The sequence below is a fragment of the Arachis stenosperma genome, chromosome 1 (genome assembly GCF_014773155.1).
Source record: "Arachis stenosperma cultivar V10309 chromosome 1, arast.V10309.gnm1.PFL2, whole genome shotgun sequence".
Lineage (NCBI taxonomy): Eukaryota > Viridiplantae > Streptophyta > Magnoliopsida > Fabales > Fabaceae > Arachis > Arachis stenosperma.
In genome coordinates this window covers 120,273,618-120,299,525 of record NC_080377.1, presented here as the reverse complement: position 1 = coordinate 120,299,525, position 25,908 = coordinate 120,273,618, and the positions used below count along the sequence as shown (strand labels likewise).

General features: G+C 32.1%; 1 protein-coding gene across 1 annotated transcript; it reads right to left on the bottom strand.

Annotated features, from left to right (window-relative positions):
* Window positions 1–21,903: 21,903 nt before the first annotated feature.
* Window positions 21,904–24,775, bottom strand: LOC130941914 (probable glycosyltransferase At3g42180). The gene is made up of 3 exons (XM_057870558.1): window positions 24,385–24,775; window positions 23,006–23,369; window positions 21,904–22,594 (listed from the first exon to the last, which is right to left on the bottom strand). Exons 1-3 carry the CDS (start codon window positions 24,765–24,767, stop codon window positions 21,929–21,931), a joined length of 1,413 nt encoding a protein of 470 aa, XP_057726541.1. The 5' UTR covers window positions 24,768–24,775; the 3' UTR covers window positions 21,904–21,928.
* Between the last annotated feature and the right edge of the window lie 1,133 nt (window positions 24,776–25,908).

The window sequence follows — 25,908 nt, the reverse complement described above, 5'->3', positions numbered from 1 at the left end:
TCTATATACAGATGGCGTTCCTGTTACCAACGACAATAAACAAAATCTCACCTGTGCACCTGGCCCCAATTTTCAAGATGGACACAATAATAGAGCGAAACTGGTGAGGACATGTTTTGAGTTTTATCATCAAGGGCATAACAGATTACAAGGTGAAAAAGAAAAAGGCAATTGATGGCTGCCTCTTTGCCCTGATGATAATTTACTTTCATCTATTAAAAAATAAAGACAAGAAGAGGGCAGAAAGACCTCCAAAACCTCGGATTGCCAACTGGACTAAGGAGCAGTTGGTTGAAAGAATGAGGGCATAAATGGAGGATCATATGGTAAGTGAACAAAATATCTTGGGTGTATTTTATTTACCTGAATGCTGCTAACTAACATTTCTAATGTTTTAGGGGATTGTAAAGATGGCCGACACAAAGGAAAAAAATGAAAGAAATAAAGAAAAAAGAAAAAAAAAGGAAGAAACCAAAAACCAAAAAAAGGAAGGCAAGTTCAACATCATCATCTGAGACTGAAACAACTGAAAGTGACCATTCTACCTCTGAGTCTGAGACTGAAGAAGACTAAGAGGATTCAACAAGAAAACAACCCAAACGAAAAGCCAAAAAGTGAGTAACATACTTGGGTGTATTTTGTTTATCCATTTGGGTGTATTTTCTTTATCAAGTTGGGTGTATTTTGTTTATCTAGTTGGGTGTATTTTATTCATTCATTTGGGTGTATCTTGTACATTGATTTTGGTTTATTTTATCCCTTTTATTATGTTTTTAAATAATTTTTGTTTGCCTTCCAGAATGGAGTCCAAAAAAAAAAAGAAGATTTAAGAGGATTCTGATTCAGAATCTGAATCAACTGATGAGTAATGTTCTGAAATTATTACTCCTTTCCTTTGGGTTTATTATCAAGATTTCATGTATTAACAAAGTGTCTCTTATTAACTTATAGAAGCAAAGAATCATCACTAGTAGAGAAACAAAAAACAAAGAAAAAACTTAGAGAACACCAAAAAATAAGCACTTCTTTGGATAGTATTTTGTAATCAAATTAATTTTGTATTTCTGATTCATACTTGTTTTTCCCCAAGGACACAATGCAAAAAGAAAAAGGTCGTTGTTGAGGATTCATCTCCTGAGCAAGCTCAATCCTATCATGGGTACAGTACTTTGTAAGCTATATTACCGTCTATCATCAAAATTATATTTGTTAACATGTTCTTTTATGCATGTACTGTCAGATCTGAAATTGGAACTGAATATTTAGATGAATTCTTAAGGAAAAACAATGAAAAATCTCCTGCAGAGGGGTATGTCTTGTTGGGGTGTATATTTCAGATTTTAGCGTGTTTACTTTGCTAATAATTGTTTCTTGTTTCGAGGGAGAAGGAAGTTGATCTGCGATCAACGGAAGGTCATTATGTCTCATCTGAAATGTAAGAAGCTTTATTTGATAAAATCTTGTTATCATGATTTAACAGTATGGTATTTTTTGTGAATAACATGTACTCTATTATGTTTAGAATACCAGACGTAAACTTGGGAAGTGATGATCCTTCCTCTCAAGGACACACAGAACAAAGTAGCGTAAACAAACCGACAGAGAGCATGTAATTTCTCTTTCAAATAACTGTTACTTTTATTCTTTTATTACCTTCTACTTCTAATTTTGTATATATTTTTTTAGAAAAAAAAGTCCTTTATTATTTTATTCAAGAAAAAAAAAGGCAGAAAAAAAAGCAAAAACTGCAAGTATGTAAGTTCTCAAAAAATAAAGTCTGTCTTTCTTTTGAATTGTTCGGGTGTATTTTTGACTTTCTTAGGGTGTATTTTAGGTTGGGTCTGTTTGAAGATAATATGATGGTTGTGAGGGAAGAGACACAATCAGAAGGGCTTGCAATGTGAGTTTTTCAAAAATATTTCAACCTTATAACATTTTTATTTTCAAAGAAATTGTTAACCTTTTATTTTTCTTCTTGTTTAGAGTTCCGATTCAAGTTTGTCTACCACTGTCCCAAACAACCTCTATGCCGGAAAATGAACAAACACCTGAGACAGAAAATGAACCAACCCCTCTGCTACAAATTGAAGGAAGTACAAAAAGGTAATAAATAATGTTGGGTGTATATTTGGTTATAGTTTGGGTGTATATTGCCTCTGTTGGGGTGTATATTTTCACGATTGATCCAGGACTAATTTTTTTACATCATGATTAATTTTATGTACCGTGCAGCACTCCTGAACCCCCCAACAACTTGAAAAAAGCAAACCCATTTGTCTACCCACGCTTCTAAAATGTAAGTTCATCAGAGTAAAATCAATGTTTGGTTATCATCCGTATATTTTTATTCTTATAATACGTTATACATGATCACGCAGTAATCCAGCTCCAGAATATGCTGTTGCGCTGATGATGATGGCACAGACAACATCGTATGTTCCTAAAGCAGATCCATTGCCATCATTCAGCCTTGGCTTGACTGATTCAAGCCAAGAAGAAGCAACAACGCAAGAGGGGGCGTCAACGCAAGAAGGAGGGAGGGAAAAAATTCCAGAAACCCCAAAACTGCTATAACAATTAGGGGATCTGGTACACACAATTGCAAGTGGTAGGGTGACAACAAAAGAAAAAAGTATGCAGATTCCAATGAAGAGTGGCGGAGAGAGTTTCGAGAAGTTTGAAACTCCTGCGAGGACGAATAAACTTACTTCTGACATGAAAGAGAAATGCTACCTCTGGGCCATACGAGTGAAGAAATACGCCAATGGACTAACTAATGAGTTTGACACTGTGTGCACACTCCAAGCCCAAGATAAATACATTTTGTCAAAAGTCCACCTTGCACCACTCGTAGTTGAAACACATATAGAAGCTGAGGTAATATTACAATAACATAAATATTTTTATCACCAAAATTAACTGCAATGCTGATTGATGTAAATTGATTTTGGCATCTTTTTCTAGATTGTCTCTGCCATGTGCTTCATCCTAAACCAGCAAAAGATTAAAAGTTTTCAAGAAGAAGTATACTGTCTCCCCCCTGATATTGTGGTAAGGGTTGGTTACACAAATTTTGGGTCTATTTTCTGCATTCCTTATGATGTATTTTCTTCCTTACATTGGGTGTATTTTATGTGTTTATTTGGGTGTATTTTCTGTGTTCAATTGGGTGTAAGTTGTGTATTCATTTGGGTTTATTTTTTGCATTCGTTTAGGTGTATTTTGGTATTTATTTGGGTGTTCACTATTTTTGCAGAACATGGCTATTGTAAATCATCCAAAAGGGGTATTCTTAAACGCTAAAACCAATAGGCCATTCAGGATGGACGACTACCCAATGTTTATACCCTTCTTGGATCTTAAAAAATAGCATCACATCGTTATGTAAGTTTTCATTTCAAAAACTTCTTATTACCATTTTTTACATATGTGGCAAATAAATTAAAACAGTGTTCAATCTGAACATATTTAAGATTTTTGCACCCGTTTGCCATTCAGACCATTGGTGGTTATGGTTGGCTGATACAAGAAAGCAGAAATTTTATATAGTCGACCCATATCACACGAAATCTCCGTCCGATAAAAGAACAGCCCTAAATACATTCATTGTAAGTTGGTTCTGTGTTTTCTATTTTAATATTTGGGTGTATTTCTATTCAAAATAAGTTTTAAGTTTGTGCTCCTTTGAGTGTATTTATCCATGTATTACTAATTTGTTTTGTGTTTTAAGGGATATGTAATTTCACGAATTAGAGTATATGCTGGAGGGCCACCTCTGAAGACAAGGGACAAGGACAGGGAAATTGAACCGCCATACATTAACATCTCAGGCCAAAAAACATGGTATAAAATCTTTAACTTTGAAAATTAAACTTTCCTATATGTAATTTGTAATTTATTTTCTTGGTTTTCAGCTATGACTGTGCTATTTACGTAATGAAGTGGCTTGAGATATTTCAGCCCGAAAACACTAAAAGGTTGAAGTATGAGTGGGAAAACTGGACCCAGGTAAATGTGCTTAAAACAAAATAACTCTGTATTACTTTACTCAATTAACATGGTTCATTAAACACAATATTCCTTTTAACTGTAGGACGAGGTGAACCACTTTAGAGTAGAATATGCTTCCCGGATTCTATTCCATGAAATGAATCAAAACAAAGCCAAATCCATTCGAGGAGGTAATGCAATAAGACTGTCCAAGCCATCATCGTTGTTATTGAGTCCGTATTGCCAGATAGATTCTAATGATATTGAAACTGATTAATGTAACTGTTAGGTAGTCTTGCAAATAGAACACATGCTGTAAAAATTTACATTTATAAACAACTTCTATTCAATGAAATTATTTTGCATAGTAAAACTGTCTGTGCTGTTAAACTGTTTGTGCTATATTCAAAAGTTCTGTATTACAGGTGGTAAAGTATAAAGGAAAACATATAACTAAATATAAACCCAAAACATAAAATTCTACACCCAAAAAAAGTTGAATATACACCCAAACTACTAAAACCCTAAAACCTAACCCCTAAACCCTAAAAACCAAAACCCTAAACCCTAAACCTTAAAATCCTAAATCCTAACCCCTAAACCCTAAAAACCAAAATCCTAAACCCTAAACCCTAAAAACCAAAACCCTAAACCATAAACACTAAACCCTAAAACCCTAAACCCTAAAACCCTAAAATCCTAAACCATAAACCCTAGACCCTAAAATCCTAAAACCCTGAACCATAAATCCTAAACCCTAAAACACTAAACCCTAAAACCCTAAACCTTAAGACCCTAAACCCTAAAATCCTAAACCCCTTAAACCGTGGTAAAAAAAACAAACAATATTTTATAACATAAACAGCAGATTGTGAAGTATATATATTTATATATATATGTAAAATGCAAAACACAAGAAAATTCAGAAAATACACCCAAAAGAACAGTGTTTTTACACCCATATTCTGTAACTATACACCCAAAGACATATCCGCTGCTGTTGGTACCCTGAACTGATAATTCATAACACGCCCTTGATATTGGCTAGAATTTGAATGCACCACTGATCCGGCATCAAAGAGGTTTAAGTGAATATAACAAACTCACATATTAGCTAAACTATTAACGATAAAATTAAACTTAATTACCACATATTTAAAAAACATCACTTTTACCTCGTTTAAAGCTTTCGTTTTCTTCTTCTTTGAGGCATTTGCAATCTGTTTGTCCAACTTTAAACCTAGCCTATTTTTTTGATGTTCTCTTGTTCGAATCCTTGGAGGGCTTTGAAGCTCGTTAACGGATTCCAAGTTGGCATCTTCGTGAGATAAAGAAGATATCTCCTTCCTTTTGGCTTTCAATTCTTCCATCTCAACCATGACGGTATCATACGCACGGTACAGAATTGCAGTAAGCTCCTCCGATTCTGATGCAAATTTGCAAATATTTTGCGAACGAAAAACCAATTCGTCAAACCTCTTGCTTATTGGCTCCAACAGTGGCTCGTCGTGGCTGCTCTTGATGTGTGTGTATCGCCTCTTTACCTTCTTGCTCCATTGTTCCAGTATATATCTAGGTGACACTTGGCTTACTTGTTCAAAGCTTAACACACTTAGTGCGTGACGGTACAATATCCCTCTTGACTCGAATAATAAGCATTGACATTTTACCTCGGCTGCTACTGAGTCGTAAGTAACCACAAACTTATTGAATATTGAGCTGGAAACTTGTTCTCTAACTTCGTATACTGAATAGCCTAGAGTAGAATTCGTTAATCTAGTGAAGCAATTCGCCTTTCCTCTGAATTTTGCTTGGACTTCCCTAAACTTTTGATGAGTGTACACATCTTAAAATTGAGCTTCAATGGAGGATTTAGTTGCACACGGTATCACCGTATAAAAATCTGCAACATCTTATTCTCTCTCTGCTTGCTCCCTGATTCCGAGGCAATTATCGTATTGTTTGACAAATTGAATAAGCGAGCTGTTCTGGGTAATAAACTTGTTAAAAAATGAATGCATGCTCTCGCTCCTTTGTGTGCTTCTCATCCTTGCCCAGAAGTGGTGATCCAGATAGATTGGAACCCATATATGACGGTCTTCATAGAGATCTGCAGAAAACACCCAAAAATAGACTATAAATACACTCGACATAAATTTAAATTACATCTCTGCTGCAGATTTTAAACAAACATTACCTGAAAGCCACTTGTTGTCCACAAGACCAAAATTCAACAGAAAATCATTCCAATTCCTATCAAATGAGTCTTTACTATGAGAGTTCCAAACAACTTGGCTCATTTCTTGTTTAATTTCTGCATGTCCCTTGTACTCGTTTAATTTGCTTGGAATCTTCTTCATGATGTGCCAAATACACCAACGGTGAATTGTTGTTGGCATACAGGCCTCTAAAGCCCTTTTCATTGATGCACATTGATCGATGAGAAACCCTTTTGGAGCATTTCCTCCCATGCAACGAAGCCAACATTGAAATAACATTTGAATGATTCAATTTCTTCGTTTTTCATCAAAGAGCATCCAAGAAGTGTTGACTGACCGTGGTGATACACCCCGACAAAAGAACCACAAACCAAATTATACCTGAAATAAATTACCATAGTGCAGAATGGAAAATCATTAGGTGCACCCAACAAATACTTTGTATACACCCAAAAACACCTAATATACACCTCTGCCGCGGATTCATAAGATTACATTAATTTAGCATCATAAACAGGGACAGTTTGTTACCTGTTTGTATTGTAGATGATGTCAAATGAAATAACATCTCCGAAATACTCAAAGGCAGCTCTACTTCTTGCATCAACCCAAAAAGCCAGCTTAATCGATTGATCCTCCTCGAGTTCAAGCTCAAAAAAGAAATTCTGATTATTCTCTTTCATTCTTAACAAATATTTCCCAAATTCCTTTGCATCTTCTTGTTCAGAAACATTACACACTTCTCTCGTAACGTAATTCCTCACATCCTTTTCAATAAAATTTAACTCGCGGTGACCCCCGGCAGCCGCAACAAATGATTAGTAAGTTTTGCTTGGTCTAATACCAGCCTCCTCGTTATTCTCTATTGTACGACGAATGGACATGCTTAGTTCCCTGTGCTGTTTAAGCATCTATGCTTTACTTGGACAGCAAGGGTGTGAATGATCCAGCACAACCTTTGAAATGATCCAAGCACCAACATCCTTCAATGAGTGTATATAAATTCTTGCAGGACAGTTTAAACTGGCTGTCGGATTCGTCTTCTCGGTTGGAGATATTTTAGATTTCCATTTTCCCTCTCTGCTACATGTAATCAATTGATTCTTAATCTCGTTTCCCTTCCTATTTGTGCTCCGAACTCTTGTAGAAAATTCTGCAGCCTTGGCGTAGTTCCTATAAAATTTTCTAGCATCTTCAAGGGTGGTAAATGTCATTCCAACCTTGGGAATAAACTGGTCATCAACAACAGAGAGAGGCTGCAGAATACACCATGTCAGAAACAAAAAATACACCCAATCATGTCTGATTTAATACACCCGAATGACAACAACTCAACTAAAATAGGAAGAAACTGGTCATCAAAAACAGAGAGAGGCTGCAGAATACACCAAGTTAAAAACAAAAAATACACCCAATCATGTCTGATATAATACACCCGAACGACAACAACTCAACTAAAATAACAAAAAAAGCCATAAACTGTAAATACACCCACACTTCCCCCAAAAATACACCCAAAAAATTCTGATATACACCCGAGCGTCTGCTATAAATTGCAGATAATTAATCAAAACTAATACATTACATTCAATCCACAGATTTATGTTCACGTGTTAGTTTCACAGTCAATGTTCACAAATTATTCAGCTACACAATGCTATACAAATAACTGCAACAAAATTCAGAGTAATCGTATGTAAATCAAACCTCAAAAACTTCGTTAGATTCAAATTCATAATCCACTTTGCCCTAATTCAGCTAACAATTTGAGGTTGAATCATTTATTATCTTCAAAACGAGTTCAAACTTTTATTTCAGAAAACAAAAAATCGAATAGAAAACGAAGTTGGAGTTACAGAGAGAGGAACTAACGTCAATGACGAAGAACAAACCAGTGAGAAATGAGGAGAAAAGAACGATCGAAAAACCAGGGGAAGACGCACGAGAAAAAGAACGAGCAAATTTGGAAAGAAGGAGAACAAAGAAGGAAACAAATCTTTTAAATTTGGTAGTTATATATACGCGGGATCTTTATATAGCGCGTGTAAGGGACGTAGCAGTTGCAGCGCGTTTTGGGAGGTTAGGGGTTAATTGACTTGTAATACTTACAAGCCCTAATCACTTGTATACAGAGATTTTCCGTATACAAAATACATGTAAATTAAATTAATTTTATTCTATTTATTACTAATACAATATATACATATAAATCTGATTTAATTTACTATTTGTACATAGTTAGTTATGTATTTATTTTTTTATTAATTTTAAGATATAAATATTAATAAAAAATATTTTTTATTTAAATTTAAATAAAATATAAAAAAATTAATAATAAAAATTTAAATTTTATTCTTTAGTTTAAATTCTAAAATTTACATTTTTATAAATTTATAAATTTAAAAGTCAAAACAAAAACTAAATCATTTCAACAATTTATCATAAATTATTCTTTAACTTATTAATATATAAAGAATTATTATCAAAATTTTTATATTAAAAAAATTAATATAAAATATATCCATCCAAAATAGCATAGGAGAGCTATTTTGAAATTTTGATTCCATCAGTGGAATAATTCTTTAATTTAACGGCGCAAAAAATTAAAGCACTCAAATTGAAGTTGGAGTAAACATATCACATGATGATACAACAAAAGTTTACATTAACTTTTTCTAACATAAAAACTCCCAATAATAATTTTAAATACTAATAAGTTAAAAAAAATTAAAAATTATTTATTATTTTATTTTAAATTCATAAATTTGTAAAGATATAATTTTTTTAAAATTAAATTAAAATACAAATTTAAATTTTTATTTATTTTAATTTTTTAATATTTTATTTAAATATAAATATAGAATATTTTTTATTGATATTTATATTTTAAAATTAATAAAAAATAATATATAATTAACTTAAAAAATAAAAAATACCAATAATTTGTACAAATAATAAATCGAATTAAATTTATTTAATTTACTATATATATACATGGTATAGTAATAACATGTTATATTAATATTGAATCGAATCAGATATATATGTTGTATTAATAATTGATTTGATATTTACATATATTTAGTATAAATCGAGTTAAATTAATTCGATTTATATAGAGATATAAATAAAATAGAGGGTAAAACACTATAATAAGCCAAGGAGAATGAAATTTTACACAAATAAGCCAAATGAAAAATTGGTTCATAAATCCACCAACGCACATTACTATACATTACTATATAGTTCGAATCAGGTTCATTCGAACTCTATTCACACATAATTCGAATCATGTTGATTCGAATTATGCACAAACGCGCACACACACTAATTCGAATCATGTTACATTCACACACGCTGCACATAGTAATTCGAATTGAACAGATTCGAATTACTCATAATTTAATTATGTCCATTTTTTATTAAAAATTTAATAATTGATTAAAAAAAATTAATAATTTAAAAATTAAAAAATATATATTTTATTTCATGCATTAAAAAAAAGCTAACAAAATATTTTATTACGAGACTTCTTTAAAATATTAGTGAGTTATCAATTCAAATTTCATACAATACTCTTTTGCGCATTTTTAATAGCTCGTGAATATTTTTTTATAATTTTTTTAAATAAATTTATTTAAATTATACCACAAAAAAATATTTTATTCTATACAAAATAATTTTAAAAATGGCTTAAAAGATTTTAGGAGTACTATAAAAATTTGTAATGTCCTAATGACTTAGGACATTAAAGAAATACTCTACATAGTCAATAATAATTTAGAAATTAAAAAAAATATAGTTATAACCAGTATTTACCTAAATTAGTAGAATATTACAAACTTTCATAGTACTCCTAACATTTTTTAAGCAATTTTTTAAATTATTTTGCATAGAAAATGGCTTAAAAATGCCCTTTATTCTAGGCAAAACAATTTAAAAAAATGGCTTAAAAAAATGTTAGGAGTACTATAAAAATTTGTAATGTCCTAGTAATTTAGGTAAATATTGGTTGTAACTATATTTTTTTTAATTTCTAAATTAGTATTGACTATGTAGAGTATTTCTTTAATGTCCTAAGTCATTAGGACATTAAAATTTTTTATAGTACTCATAACATTTTTTTAAGTCATTTTTTAAATTATTTTGCCTAGAATAAAGTGCATTTTAAGCCATTTTAAGCCATTTTCTATACAAAACAATTTAAAAAATGGCTTAAAAAATGTTAGGAGTACTATAAAAGTTTGTAATATTCTAGTAATTTAGGTAAATACTGGTTATAACTATATTTTTTTAATTTCTAAATTATTATTGACTATGTAGAGTATTTCTTTAATGTCCTAAGTTATTAGGACATTACAAATTTTTATAATACTCCTAATATCTTTTAAGCCATTTTTTAAAATTATTTTGTATAGAGTAAAATGTTTTGTTAGCTTTTTTTAATGCATGAAATAAAAAATATATTTTTTTAATTTTTTAATTATTAATTTTTTAATCAATTATTAATTTTTTAATAAAAAATGGGCAGAATTAAATTATAAGTAATTCGAATCTGTCAAATTCGAATGACTATGTGCAGCGTTTGTGAGTGTAATTCGAATCAACATGATTCAAATTAGTGTATGTGCATTTGTGTATAATTCGAACCAATATGATTCGAATTATGTGTGAATAGAGTTCGAATGAACCTAATTCGAACTATATAGTAATATGCGGTGGTGGATTCATGAACCAATTTTCTATTTGGCTTATTTGTGTAAAATTTTATTCTCCTTGCCTTATTATAGTGTTTTACCCTAAAATAGATGTGTAATTAATAAATTGTATTTAGAACATCTTTATAATTTTGAGCCTTATTTATTTGATTCGTAAAAATGATTCTATATATGATTTATTAACTATTGTATATTGCAAACAAAATATATATAGATTTTATATGTAATATACAATAGTTGGTTGACGTTTAGTTAAGGGTAAAAATATATTCTAAAAAATTATATTTTAAAAATACTATATTTTTTTAAAAATATTATATATTTAGTGTTATAAATGATTGAAATTATTTTCAATATTCTCAATAATACGTAAAACTCTTTGACAAAAAATCATAATAATTGAGATAGAATAATAATTACATATCCTAATTTTTATTCTTTTGATAACATGAAAATATCAAATATCCACTTTATGGACGATAAATTTTCTATTTTAAGACAGAAAAAATTCCAAAATAAGATTTGTTTTAGTCATTTATTCCAAAATATACATTTTGCATTATCTTGTAGCCGACGTTTATCTTTGAAATATGAGGAAAATATCACTTCCAATATTATTTACCAATTTTGCTATTTGGAATTAATAAATTAGCAATGCTATATGATGAATAAAAATTAGAATTATTCTCCACATACAAGCGTTTTTGCTATACAAGTCTTACAAATTCATATACTCACTTACAGTTAAAACGCACCTCTTCTGGCACGTTTGATCCACGCGCTTCTTAACAAATTTTTCAATTAACGCGTGAATATATAACTTCTTTTTTCAAAAGGATTTTTTTTCCTTTTTCGAATTTCTTCTGCATTTTCTTGCCTTCTCTCTGCGATCTCTTTCATGCGTTTTTCTCTGCGTTCTCCTTTGGCGTTTACGTACATTTCTCTCTGCGTTTTCTTTGTTCGTTTTTCTCGATTTCCATTGTTTCTGAAATCAAGCTCTGAAATCGTTTTGAAATCAAGTTCTACTCTGAAATTGTTTTAAAATCAAACTCTGAAATCGTTTTGAAGACAATGAATGATTCAACTTCAGATTGTCAACTGAATCAGAACGAAGTGGATTTTGAATTTGAATCCAATGAAGTTTCTGAGGTGTGGTTTAATTTCAGTTAATATTTTTGTTAGTAGTTTATGATTGTGGAACTGAATAATGTTACAAACCTTGCCTGTGAAATTTGCTATTCCTGAGGGTGAATTGTCTTATTGTTTTAGTTGAATTAGTTTAGTTTCTGTTTGATGATGATTCATGAATTTGATTTTTGTTACTTTTTATGATGGTTTTATATTTGTATTTGCATTCTATAGTTTATGCTTGTTTTAATATGGTGTATTATGGACTATTTTGGGTGTATTTTGCAGTTCCTCTGTGATGTTGATGAGTAGTTTGTTCCCAAAGTTGGGATGACTTTTAACATCCTTGAAGATACTGCAAAATTCTATAAGGATTATTCAAAAGTTGCAGGTTTTTCTACAAGAGTTCAGAGCACAAATAGGAAGGAAAACGAAATTAAGAATCAATTGATTATATGTAGTAGAGAGGAAAAATAGAAATAAAAAATATCTCCGACGGAGAAGACAAACCCCTCAACAGGATTAAATTGTCCTGCAAGAATTTATATACACATATTGAAGGACATCGGTATTTGGATCATTTTCAAAGTCGTGTTGCATCATTCACATCTTTGCTGTGCAAATCATGCAGAGATGCTTAAACAGGACAGGGAACTAAGCATGCCCGTGCGTCGTACAATAGAGAATAACGAGGAAGTCGGAATCAGACCAAGCAAAACTTACTAATCATTTGTGACAGCAGCCGGGGGTCCCCACGAGTTAAATTTTATCGAAAAACATGTGAGAAATTACATCACGAGAGAAGTGCAGAATGTTTCGGAACTAGAGGATGCAAAAGAATTCGAGAAATACTTATAAAGAATATAAGAGAAGAATCAGAATTTCTTTTTCGAGCTCAAACTCGAGGAAGATCAGTCAATTAAGCTTGTTTTTTGGGCGGACGCAAGGAGCAGGACTGTCTGTGAGTATTTAAAAGATGTTATTTCATTCGACACCACCTACAATATAAACAGGTAATATGCTGTTTTGGTTTATGATGTTGAATTAATGTTATTTTATAAATCTGCAGCAAAGGTGTATATTGGATGTTTTTGGGAGTAGACATTGATTATTTGGGTGTATTTAACGACTTCAATTCTATTTTGTCGTAATCTATTTCAGGTATAATCTGATTTTTGGTTCTTTTGTCGGGGTAAATCACCACGATCAATCAACACTTCTGGGATGCGCTTTGATGAAAAACAAAGATATTCAATCTTTCAAATGGTTATTTGAATATTGGCTTCGTTGCATGGGAGGAAATGCTCCGAAAGGGATTCTCACCGATCAATGCGCATCGATGCAAAAGGCTATCGAGGCTTGTATGCCCACAACAATTCACCATTGGTGTATTTGGCACATCATGAAGAAGATTCCAAACAAATTAAACGCCTACAAGAGACATCTTGAAATCGAACAAGACATGAGCCATGTTGTTTGGAACTCTCATACCAAAGAATCATTGGATAGGAATTGGAATAATTTTCTGATGAAATATGGTTTTGTGGACAACAAGTGGCTTTCAGGTAATGTCTTTTAAAATCTGTAGCAGTGGTGTAAATTGCATGTTTTTGGGTGTATTATAGTTCTGATTTAGGTATTTTTTGTAAAGCTTTACGAAGACCGTCATATATGGATTACAATTTATCTCGATCACCACTTTTGGACCAGAATGAGAAGCACAAAATGGAGCGAGAGCATGCATGCCTTTTTTAACAAGTTCATTACGCGGAACAACTCACTTATCCAATTCATCAAACAATACAATAATTGCCGCGGAAGCAAGGAGCAAAGAGAGAGAGAATCGGATGCTGCAAATTTTCACACCATCATACTGTGTGTAACAAAATCCTCAATAGAAGCTCAGTTTCAACAGGTGTACACTCACTAGAAGTTTAAGGAAGTACAAGCACAATTCAGAGGGAAAGTGAATTGCATCACAAGATCAACGAACACCGCTCTAGGCTATTTGGTATACGAAGTTGTACAACAAGTTTCCAACTCAACATTCAACAGGTTTGCGGTTACATACGACTCGGTAGCAGCCTAAGTGAAATGTCAGTGCTTATTATTCGAGTCAATAGGGATATTGTGCCGTCACGTCCTAAGCGTGTTAAGCTTTGAATGAGTAAACAAAGTCTCACCAAGATACATATTGGAATGATGGAGCAAGAATATAAAGAGGAGACACACACATCAAGAGCAGCCACGATGAGCCGTTGTTGGAGCCAAGAAGCAAGAGGTTTGACAAATTGGTGTTTCGTTTGCAAAATATATGTGAATTTGTATCAGAATCTGAAGAGCTCATTGCCATTCTGTACTGCGCCTATGATAACGTCGTGGTTGAGATGCAAGAACTGAAAGCTAAAAGGAAGGAGACATGTTCGTTATCTCACGAAGATGCTAACTTAGAATTCGTTAACAGCTTCAAAGCCCTCCAAGGGTGAGAATAAGAGGACGTCCCAAAAATAGTCTAGGTTCAAAGTTGGACAAACAAATTGCAAATGCCTCAAAGAAAAAGAAAACGAAAGCTCTAAGCAAGGTAAAAGTGTTGTTCTTTAAACAGGAGGTAATTGAGTTTATTTTTTTAATAGTTTTGCTAATATGTAAGTTTATTTTTTCCAGTTGAACATTTTTTATGGCGCATCAGTGGTGCAACCAAATTCTAGCCAATATCATAGACATGTTATGAATTATCAGTTCAGAGATCCAGCAGCAGTGGATAGATTTTTGGGTATATAGTGACAGTGTTTGGGTGTAACCGATGAATTTTTAGGTGTATTTTTGCATTCTCTTGTTTTTGACATTTTTTTTATATTTTTTGAGATGCTGCTGTTTATGTTGGAAATTAGTATCTTGTTTATATCTGTTTGTTTTAAATTTGTAATACATATATAATTCAATTCTTAAAGAGGTTAAGAATTCAAATTTTTGAATTCCCATAACTCTTGGTTGGTTTTTTCATGAAAATATGTAAGCACTCAATATGGGTGTATTTTGGTTATTTTTTGGTGTATTATAAAAGTAATTCAGCGTATTAGTATGTTTGGTATTGTTTTCTTTGATTTTTTTGAACCTGTAATTGACTGCTTTTGAATACAGTACAGACAGTTTATTTATGCAAAAAAAAATTATAATAATATTGGATTAAATATTTACAAATTTAACAAAAAGTGTTTGAATTATTTCGAGACTACACAACACTCAAACTAATCACTATCAATATCATCTGAATCTATTTGACAACATGGACTCAACAACACTACAGATGACTTGGACAATCTTTTTGCTTCACTTTTCTTAATGGCTGTAGCTCTGTCTTGATTCATCTCATAAAACAGAATCCATAAAACGTATTCAACTCTAAAGTGATCCACCTCCGCCTATAGTTTAAAGAATATTCTTTTATTGAATTCTGTTAATTTATTAAAGTAATAGGGAGTTGTATACTTTTAAACATAATTACCTGTGTCCAATTTTTTCAGTTATATTTTTTCCTTTTTAATGTTTTGAGACTCGATTATTTTAAGTCATTTCATTACATAAACTGCACAATCATAGTTGAAAACCAAAAATAAATTAGCAAATTAAAATAGGACACCAAGAGAAAATACATAATTTTTAGAGAGAAAGATTTATACTCCATTTTTGTCCTGCAATGTTGATGTATGACGGTTCAATTTCATGATCGTCTTTTCTGAAGGTGCTCCTGGCATATACCCTAATTCTGGAAATCACATATCCCTAAAAACAAAAAACAAAGCAAAATATAAGAAAGACTAAATTTAATACCTGATTACACCCAAAGTATCCCATAATACACCTTATTTTGAACAAAACTACACCCAAATATTAAAATACAAACAACAGAATCAACTTACAACAAATTTATTAAACTTCAATCTGTCTGGGAAGGGACACTTCTTGTGATACGGGTCAATGATACAAAAAATTTTTTTTCTAACATCAGCAAACCTTATCCACCAATGCTCCCCATAGCAAACAGGTGCAAATATCTGAAGTATGACCACATTGAACAGTGTTTTAGCTTAATTGGCACATAACGAAAGAATTGTGATAAGAAGTTTTAAAAATGAAACTTTACATATGGATGGGATGCCAATTTTTTCAGGTCCAAAAAAGGTATAAACATTTTATAGTCTTGAATGTCAAACGACTTTTTATTTTTTGTGTGTAAGAACTCGCCGCCGTTATGATTTCCAATTGCCATGTTCTACAACATTTGTGTAACGCCGAAAGAAATAGTTACTACACCCAATACGTTACATAAATACGTCCAAAATTGAGTTCAATACACTTTACCACAATAGTAGGGGGAGACAGTAAATTTGTTCTTCAAATCTTTTAATATTTTGTTTGTTCAGAATCAGACGCATACCTGTGACAATCTAGAAAAACAAAAAACCTAAATTAATTACATCAATTAACATTGCAGTCACAGCTCATAATAAAATCATTAATCTTATTCTAATATTACCTCGGTTTTGATATATGTACTAGCTTTTAGAGACATGAAGTGGATTTTTGATAATCACATCAGTTGTTAGGCATTGAGGATGCACGTTAGCTCCCACTCATTAGTACCTCCATCCTCGTAGGTCTTTACATGTGTGGCCCAAAGGTAGCACTTTTCTTTCAGGTCAACCGACATTCCGTCCTACTTGCAAGAGTTTCAAACTTTTTAAAAAATTGGTCGGCAGGCTGCTTTTCGAGCGGGGGAATTTTATCTTCTGCAAAATTCAATGCTGCTACAACTCCAATGTTTGCAATTTGCTCCACCAACTCTAAGGATGGCAATACCACCCGAACTCTCGGGTACCCACCCCGCCCCTACCCGCTCGGGACGGGTAATTACCCATCCCGCACCGAGGCGGGTTTTTAGCAGGGCAGATTCTTGGGAGGGGCGGGGTGGGGTCGGGTTTAGGTAATACTAGCCCCCACCCGCCCCGCTATATATATAATATATGTAAAATAATTAGTAAATAATTAATAATATTGTATCATATTTAAATTTTTACTTTAATTTATGTTATGTATGTGATGATGGTTATATAAATTTTGAAAATTAATTTTATTTATTAGATTTTAATAATTATAGGGGCGGGGCGGGTACCCGCAGGAGCGGGTTAGGGTTCAACGTTTTACTATCCGCGGGTAGAAGCGGGGCGGGTTCTAATTCTTTAATTAGTATTGGTGTCTCAGGACTTTTTCCTTTCTCAGATCCCGGACACCCCTCCTGAGTCAACGTTTCTTCCTGACTCAAATCAGTGAAGCCAAGGCTAAATGATGGCGCCGAAAATTGTTTTAGTACATAGGATGTTGTGTTGGCGATCATCATCAATGCAGCAGTGGCTTCAGGGGGTGGATTATTGCATGATGACATATAAGATATTATAAGAATAAGAATAGACAAATGATATTGAAAGAGAGTTATATTGTGTAGAACTTACATTTTAAAATGAGTTGCTAGCATTGTGGGTGTGATTTCAGCAGGTTGCTGGGGTTGTGGAGTGCTGCAGGGTTAGAGAAAAAGATTTAAATTATAAAAAAACTAATTACAGCTCAATTCAGATGAGATACACCCAAATAAGGAAAAAATATACTCAAATAATAACCAAATACACCTGAATATTATTCCTTACCCCTTAATTGTTTCTTCGCTAATGTGCTTGCTCGGAGACTTTAGGGGGATGGTTCAATTTGCATAGGGCTTGCTGCTATTGTCTACGATGGAGGCATGCATACTTGAATCAGAACTCTAAACAAGACAAAAATAAAAAGTTAAAAAACTCCCTTAAAATAGATGATTAGAAGGTTGAAATTTAGTTATAAAACTCACACATATCAAGCGGTTTAGATTGTGAATGTGTCTCCATCCGAACAATGATCATCTTCTGTTGAGCTGGGTCACTGACTAATTCTTCTTCCAAACCCAACCTGAAATCCACCAAAATAATGTCAAAATACACCTAAAGCATTAAAAAGAAACATTGATAACTTACGTAGTTGCATATTTTTCTTTTTTTATGCCTTTTTTTCTTTAATAAAATATTAAAGGGATTTTTTTCGAAAAAAATATATATACAAAATTAGAAGTAGATGGTAGCAAAAGAATTAAGCAAATGGCATTAGAAACAGAAATTACATGCTATTCGCGGGTTTGTTTACGCTGTTTTGATCCGTTTGTGTTTGAAACACAGGATCATTTTCGCTTCCTAAGTTCACATCCGGCATTCTAAGCACGGAATAAACATCATTCAATAAAAATACTATTTAATTAAATCAGGATCTCGAAATTCTATCAAATAAAGGATCTTACGTTTCGGATGAATCATAGTGAGCTTCCATCGATGGGAGCCCAGCTTCATCCTGGAAAAGCAAAAACAATTATCAGCAACAAAAAGTCCCTTAAATTTGATAATATACACCCAAATTCAACATACCCTTGTATAGCCTTTTCACTGGTTTTTTTTCTTTTTTGATTCTCTGAAGAATTTTTTTATTTCTTCAGTTCTTACATTAGTTCTGACAGTACATACAAAAGAATATGTTAACAAATAAAATTTTGAAGATAAAGGACAAGATAGCTTTACAATGTATCTTACACATCATAGGATTCAATTTGTTGTTCAGAAGATGAATCCTCAACAATGTATTTCTTTTTTTGGATTACGTCTTAGAAATAAAAAAAAATATGAATCAGACAAATACAACAAAACTGATGATAAAATACTTCCGAAAGCAGTGCATACTTTTTGGGTGGTGTCTGAATTTTTTTTCTTGGATTTTTGTTTTATTATTGGTGACGATTCTTCGCTTCTGAAATTAAATAAGAAACGTTCTGTTAATACATCAAATTTTGATAATAAATAGAAAAGAAAGCAATGCAATGACAATTTGAGAATCTTACTCATCATCAGATTCACTTTCACTTTTTGAAGAGGAATCCTCCACAATCTGTTTCCTTTTTCTGGATACCATTCTGGAGAGCAAACAATCATTAGCAAAAAATACTCTAAAAATGACAAAATACACTAAAAAAGCAAATTTACTCTTTCATGAATCACTCTCGGATGAACTTACCTTCTTCTTTTTTGTCGTTTTCTTTTTTTCTTTCTTTTCTTTCTCTTTCATTTTCTTCAATTTCTTTTTCACTTCCGCCTTCTTGACGATGCCCTGAAACAGTTGAAATGTTAGTTTACACCATTTACATAAAAAAATATTCCCAAATTAGAGAAAGTATTATGTTCAGTTACCATATGACCATCAATTTCTACTCTGATCCTCGCTACCATTAGCTTCCTATTCCAATGGCTAACCCAGGGCAGTCCAGGGATTGCTTCTCCTTTCTTGTGTGTGTGTATTCTGTTAGATGAAAATATACTATCATCAAGGTATAGAGGCAGCCATCAATCAATTTTTTCTTTTTCAAACGGTAATTGGTTATGCCTTTGATGATGGATGCCCCAGTTGCACTCTGTTATGTTGTCCAGTAAAAAAATTGGAGCCATGTGGTCAGGAGATACTTTGTTTATGGTAGTTGGCAACAAGAATGCCATTTGAATATAGTGGATGAAAATCCTTTTGAAAATTATGTGATCTTGATTGTTGTCAACACCGATATTCATTATCTGATTGGTCATATTCTTTAATGTTTTTTCCTGGAACCTTCTAAAAATTTATTTGTTCTCCTCAGAAAGATCTTTACAAGTTCTTTTTTTGGGAAATAGGTCTCCTATAAAAAATAAAACCAATTACACTCAAAATCACTTGAAATACATCCAAATACCAGCATATACACCTAAATTTGTTTTTTGATTACATGATATCAGAATAATATATTACAAATAATAGATTACAAAAAATGCAAGTATAAAGGTTTTCTGTAATCAGTTACCTGATGCATTGAGACCAAGGGCAGCTCCTATTTTTTTAGGTTTAATTTTCAACGAACCGTGCCTTTTTGTCCAATTTATTTTTGTCCAAATTAAAGGAATTAGCCAACTCCTTCAACAGTTTGTGTGGCACATTCATCAGCGGGATGTGCATCAGACCACCAAATCCTAATTTCCGAACGATGGCCTTCTTTGCCTCACTTATTTTTTTAAACTTTTCATTCAATAGTCGCGTGGAGCATCTCAAATCCTTGGTTAGCTGTAAACAAAGCAAAATGAGTCATTTAAATAAGCTATATTTATACTAGAAAAAATTGACTTGGTATAAGATATATATGTGTGTGTGTGCTTATATTGTATTTTTTTCCACCTTCGCTCTTGCTTGTCATTTTTACTATAAGGAATAAAAAGTATTGTTAATAGATAAAATACTAGCCAAATAACAGTCACATACACCCAAATATCAGCCATATATATGCAAATACCAGCAATATGTGCCCAAATAACTACTAGATACACCCAAATAACAGCTCAAGCCCACGTACAACAGCACCAGTTACACTACAAGCTCAAGCACAAGTACAACAGCACCAGTCAACCAAACATGCATACAATGACACTACAAGCTCAAGCACAAGTTATACTTGAATACTCTTGATATATATACCAGACACATACACCTGTATTTTTTTTGGATTACATGATATTGTATGAGTTCAAAAAGATATTTAGGTTCAAAATGTCACTAGAAGCAGCAGTCACATTCGAATTTGATTGATATACACTAAAAAATTGGCCATATACACCCAAATATGAGTTCACTTAAAATATAGTACAAAGTTTATATGTATACAAACTCACTTCAAAACATACAAACATGCACAAAAATAGATGAAAAAATACGTTAAAACATTCACTAAAAGTACGTAAAACAGTATAATCGACTTGAACAGTTTCACCAAAAGAGTAATATCTACTTTAAACTAAGAATATATAATGAATCTACTTAATAAAAGAGAAATACGACGATATAATGCTTCGCCTTCGAAATCAGAAAGAGAAACCTGAAAAACCTAGAAGATTAGTGAAACAGTACCTTAAATAATATTTCTTCTTTCTTTTCGGTGTTTTTTTATGGCGATTTTGATGTTTGCTTGTTGATTTCGTCGAGTGTTGGCGAGGAGTTTGAAAGTTTTTTCAGAGTTTTCGAATGTGTCTTGAGTCTCGACGGTTATTGATTTGATCGAAGAAGAAGAGTCGTTCATAAAAGTGAGTAGCGCGCTTTGAAAACAGTTGAGTAATGCGCGTGTTTAACACGCTTGAGTTGGGTGAGAGTAGTTTTTGTTAGGTTTGTCCAACTTATAAGACAAAAAGGCTTGTATGTGTAGCATAACTGTAAAAATTATTATTTTTGTCCAATATTTAGTCAATAATAATTTATACCCATGTTTACAAAAATTTTATACACAAAAAGTATATAGTTTATACTTATATTAACTAGAATTTTATATACATAAATTAATACAGTTTGCATTTAGAATTTACATACATAAATTAATAAAATTTATTTATTAAAAGTAATTTATTATTTATGCTGATTAAATAATGACAAAAAATACTAAAAATTGCTTTGTGAAGCATTTTTCTTGATAAATTTTCAAAACTAATAAGTAAAACATTTGGCAGTTACCACCTGTATCTCTTACCAATTATTTTTTATATCTTTTTCTTCGAAAATGTATAACGTTTTCTCTTAAAATTTATATATACAGTAACTAAATATCAAAAGTATTTAAAATTAACATATTCAATACACACAAATATTCAATTATTATTAATTTTTTTATTAATTTTTCAAAGACAACACCAAAAAATATATATTTTAAAGAAAGAAAGAGACTATGTAGAAATCAGCTTATTATGAAGTTACTAGCCGAAAATTTAGCCTTCTTAACCATATTGAGTGAAGTATCATATGAATCAAATCAAATGGCCTTGCAGGCCTATTTATCACAAAATGCTTTCTAACCCTCCTCACACTAAAATACAACTCCATATACTTATCCTGTGTTACATTTTGCAAAATAGTCTTAATTTCCGGTATTCTCCCAACTTCAATTTGCATGGAGAATTTATTCCAATTAAGGACATCACTGAAGGGCAGAGAGTAATTATCACAAATTATAACTGGAACACACCCTGCATAAATTGCTTCCACAACCCTAGGACTTGCAACTTCATATCCACTAGGGCACAAGCAAAACTTGCTTAGGCCCATCAACTTTGTGTAGTCTTGGCCCTTTTCAAGGTACTCATGGACTTGGACTTCTTTGTCCTTGTTCTTCCAACGCTTGAGCAATTTTTTTCTAATGAAACCGTGCGCCCCACCTGCGAAAAAGGCTAGTATTGTCCTTTTAGCGGGGTGTTGGGCCGTGTTTGGTGGGCCTAGCTTTCCAACTGGCAGGTACACTTCGGGGATGGACACGTCTCTGTTGGGTAGAAAGCCTTCTGAGGTGTTGGCATTGCATAATACCCTCATGAAGTTCTTGAAGAGTTGGGGATTCGCATACGAAATTCTGGGACCCTGTTCCATGAATACAAGTTAAAATTTCATATAAAGTTATCTTTATACGAAGATAATATTTAAATTGGCTAATTTTTTTATTATGAAAGTAGAAACGGTGGAAAAAACATAAATGGAAAGATTCTATGTCTGTATTTAAATTTTTTAATACAAATCGGATAATTTGACTTTTGTACATTAAATTTTTTATTTATTTTTAACACAAATCGAACAGTCTGATTTCTGTACCTTTAATAAATCAATTTCTACTTCTCTAATTAAACGATTCCACATTTGAATATAATACCCAACAATCCACATTTTAAAAAAATGACACTACTACTCTAATAATAAAAACAAAAAATTCGTTTAAAAACGGTATGAAAACAAATTAACTGCACATGAGTCTTTTCTATAAAAGAAGATACGCACCCAATCATGGCATGAAATGAGAAAGTGGTCAGCACCTGTGCTTCTGTTCCAAAAAGGGTACTTGGTTGCAACAACAGAAATGTAATCCTCCACCAGACGCTGTAGGCGCTCAGGGTCATAGTCATATCTCGACCTTCTTGGCTTGTAAACATACCGAATCACCTTTGATATGCTCAACGGAATTAAGAACACATGGGCATGTTCTGGATTGTTAGCAATGAAGTGGCTCTTCTTGTTCTCTATTTCATCAATGAATTGTCCCTCAATCGCGTATTTGTTGTTAACAGGTCCATCATGCACCAATGGTTGTTCTCCTTCCTTGTACACCCACACTTTGAACCTCTTCTTCATCTCATTCTGACTCCTGTTCCATTCTTACATTACATTAGTTATGTGATTATACCAACACAGTTGTTAGTCAATTAGTTATGTTGGGTACACAAAAAAATTAACTACTAAATCTGACATTTGTACAAAGTATAAGGTTTTTTTGGGTGAGCTTTTAGAAAAGAGATTTTTTTTTTGAGTTATTCTTTTTTAAAATGATCTTATAGAAAAGTAAAAATAATTTTATGTTTGAGTATCTCATATAAAAAGATCTTTTCATTTATCAATTATGTTTAGATATAACAATATAAAAGTATCTTTTTTATTTATTTATTATATATAAAATATTTTTTTAAGGAAAAAAATATTTAAAAAAATATAAATTACAGCTTTTTAATTTTTTTTATTTTTTATTAAAAAAAATCTTTTTTTATTAAGATAATGACGTCCAAATAAGTATATATATTGAAATATAAAAGTACGGCTAATTTTTTTAGATATTATCAAAGCATAAGTGTAATATGGGGATATTATGCTAATTTAGTGTAATGCATTGTTGATATGGAAATTGAGAAAATACAACAAGAAATCATTATTAACGATTTTAGAATGGACAAAATGCTATAAAAATGAGACTAACGATTTTTGAATAAGACAAAAAATATAGAAAATAGGACTTACGATTTCAAGTAAGAGAAAATAAATTCTAAATCTATAAGAACATGAAATCGATACCCTCATTTTGCTTATTGATCCTAGTCGTTTTTACCTAATCCAACGCTTCAGCTTCTCTTTCTACACTCTCTCCTAATAGAAAATGCTATTCACAATTTGTTTAAAATCGATATTAACGATTTTTGAATACGCCAATTATCAAACCCATATCTGTGCATAACATATATTCAGAACCTCATTTTTGGGTATTACCCACTATATATCCTAATATTAAAAATAAAAAACTCACAAAGTACATGTGGGTGCACATTTTTGTTTAACCATTTATGGGTATGCAAAGAGAAGTTAAAACAGATAAAAAATAGTATGCAACTTACTTGTGAAAAGCGTGAGGATTCAAGTAAATGGATCCTTTTGGTTTTGTGTGGTTGCTGGACCTAATAGCTTCAAGAATGGAGGCTCGTGCCCGTGCCAAGCCACCTTCAATTCTCTCCAAACTAGTGATCCTTGTATGAACTAGTGAATCATTATTTGCAGCGGTGGAGAGAAGTTCTTTTAGATGTTGGTTGCCTCTTGTAATAGAAGGTGGGAAGGGAGAATCTGAGTGAATTCTATGAATGATATGGTGTTGTTCTTCATTTGAGGGAGTGAAGAAAACAAGGGAGAAATTGAGGAGTAACACTAACAACAATAACAAACATATTTGAGATTTCAATCCTTTCAATTTCATTGTTTTTTTTCCCTTCACTCTGCTACTCATATCACATGCCTTAGCCTCTTTAATTTTGTTTATTAATTAGTGATTGATTGGTTGGTTACAACATCACATCAGATAAAAGAAACCGTAATATATATAACCTTATCTTATCTCAAGAAAGATAAAGATCTAATTTTCATTTTATTATACTAGTGATTCCACTTTTCATATTTCTAATGAAATAAATGAGTTTGTGACAATAGAAATAGAAGCAAACAAAGTAAGGAATAAATAGGGTGGCATCAGCCATGGGCCACCAAAGCTATATGGTCATGTGAACTTGTCCTCCTCTTGTATTTATTTCTTACAAGAATTTACTAAGTTTGGGAAAAGACAAGCTTCGATTAAGAAACGCCAACCAATTCATACTTATTGTGCCAGGTAGCAAGTAGGAAGACCCTATTATTTTTTTTTTTGGTTTCCCACGGTATCCCCCAACCCGGTAGGTCAAGGACTAATCCATCGCGGTACTGAACTCCATTTAAGGGTTTGTCGCTGGCCAATGGATTGTTGCATGCACAAGGCGGGATTCGAACCCCCGACACTTGCTTAAGCGGACTAGTGAGCTAACCACTAGAACAACCCAACTTGGTTGGAAGACCCTATTATTTATTGAAACTTTTCACGAACTTGGACATGCTTATCAAGGCTATGAATAATTCACTTCAATAAGCCCACACACCTTCAACCTCTTCACCATCTCCATGTGCCTCTTATATATATTTATCAAAAATATTATTTATATATCAAAATCAATTACTAAAATCAATTATTTATTTGTGTATAAATATATGTGTGGTTTAATTTATTTTTAATGATTGATCTTGATATCCACTTAAATAAAATAAGTATGTGACATTTATTTGAATCATGTGGATAAATGTTGAAACTTTTGACTTTGCATTAGAAGAGTTACGTATTTCCTTCTGTTAGAAATTACTTATTGATTGTGCCTTTTTCTTTGATTAATGAATTAAGAGTAGTTTATTACTTTATTTGCTCATATTTGTTAATTGTTATGAGATTTCTTATGAATCAATATATCCTAGTTCTTTTTTTTTTTGGCCAAATAGATTGGACAACCATATATCCTAGTTCGATACGATGCATCAGCTTGTGAATCTTTTCATTCAATTTTTTTTAT

Bases quoted from the DNA above. Each gene is read 5' to 3' on its own strand.
- LOC130941914 (XM_057870558.1), bottom strand. From the start codon at position 24,767: ATGAGTAGCAGAGTGAAGGGAAAAAAAACAATGAAATTGAAAGGATTG. The intron at 23,370-24,384 runs GTAAGTTGCATA...AGAATGGAACAG, and splicing joins AATCCTCACGCTTTTCACAA to GAGTCAGAATGAGATGAAGA. The intron at 22,595-23,005 runs GTGCGTATCTTC...TTCATGGAACAG, and splicing joins TCATTTCATGCCATGATTGG to GGTCCCAGAATTTCGTATGC.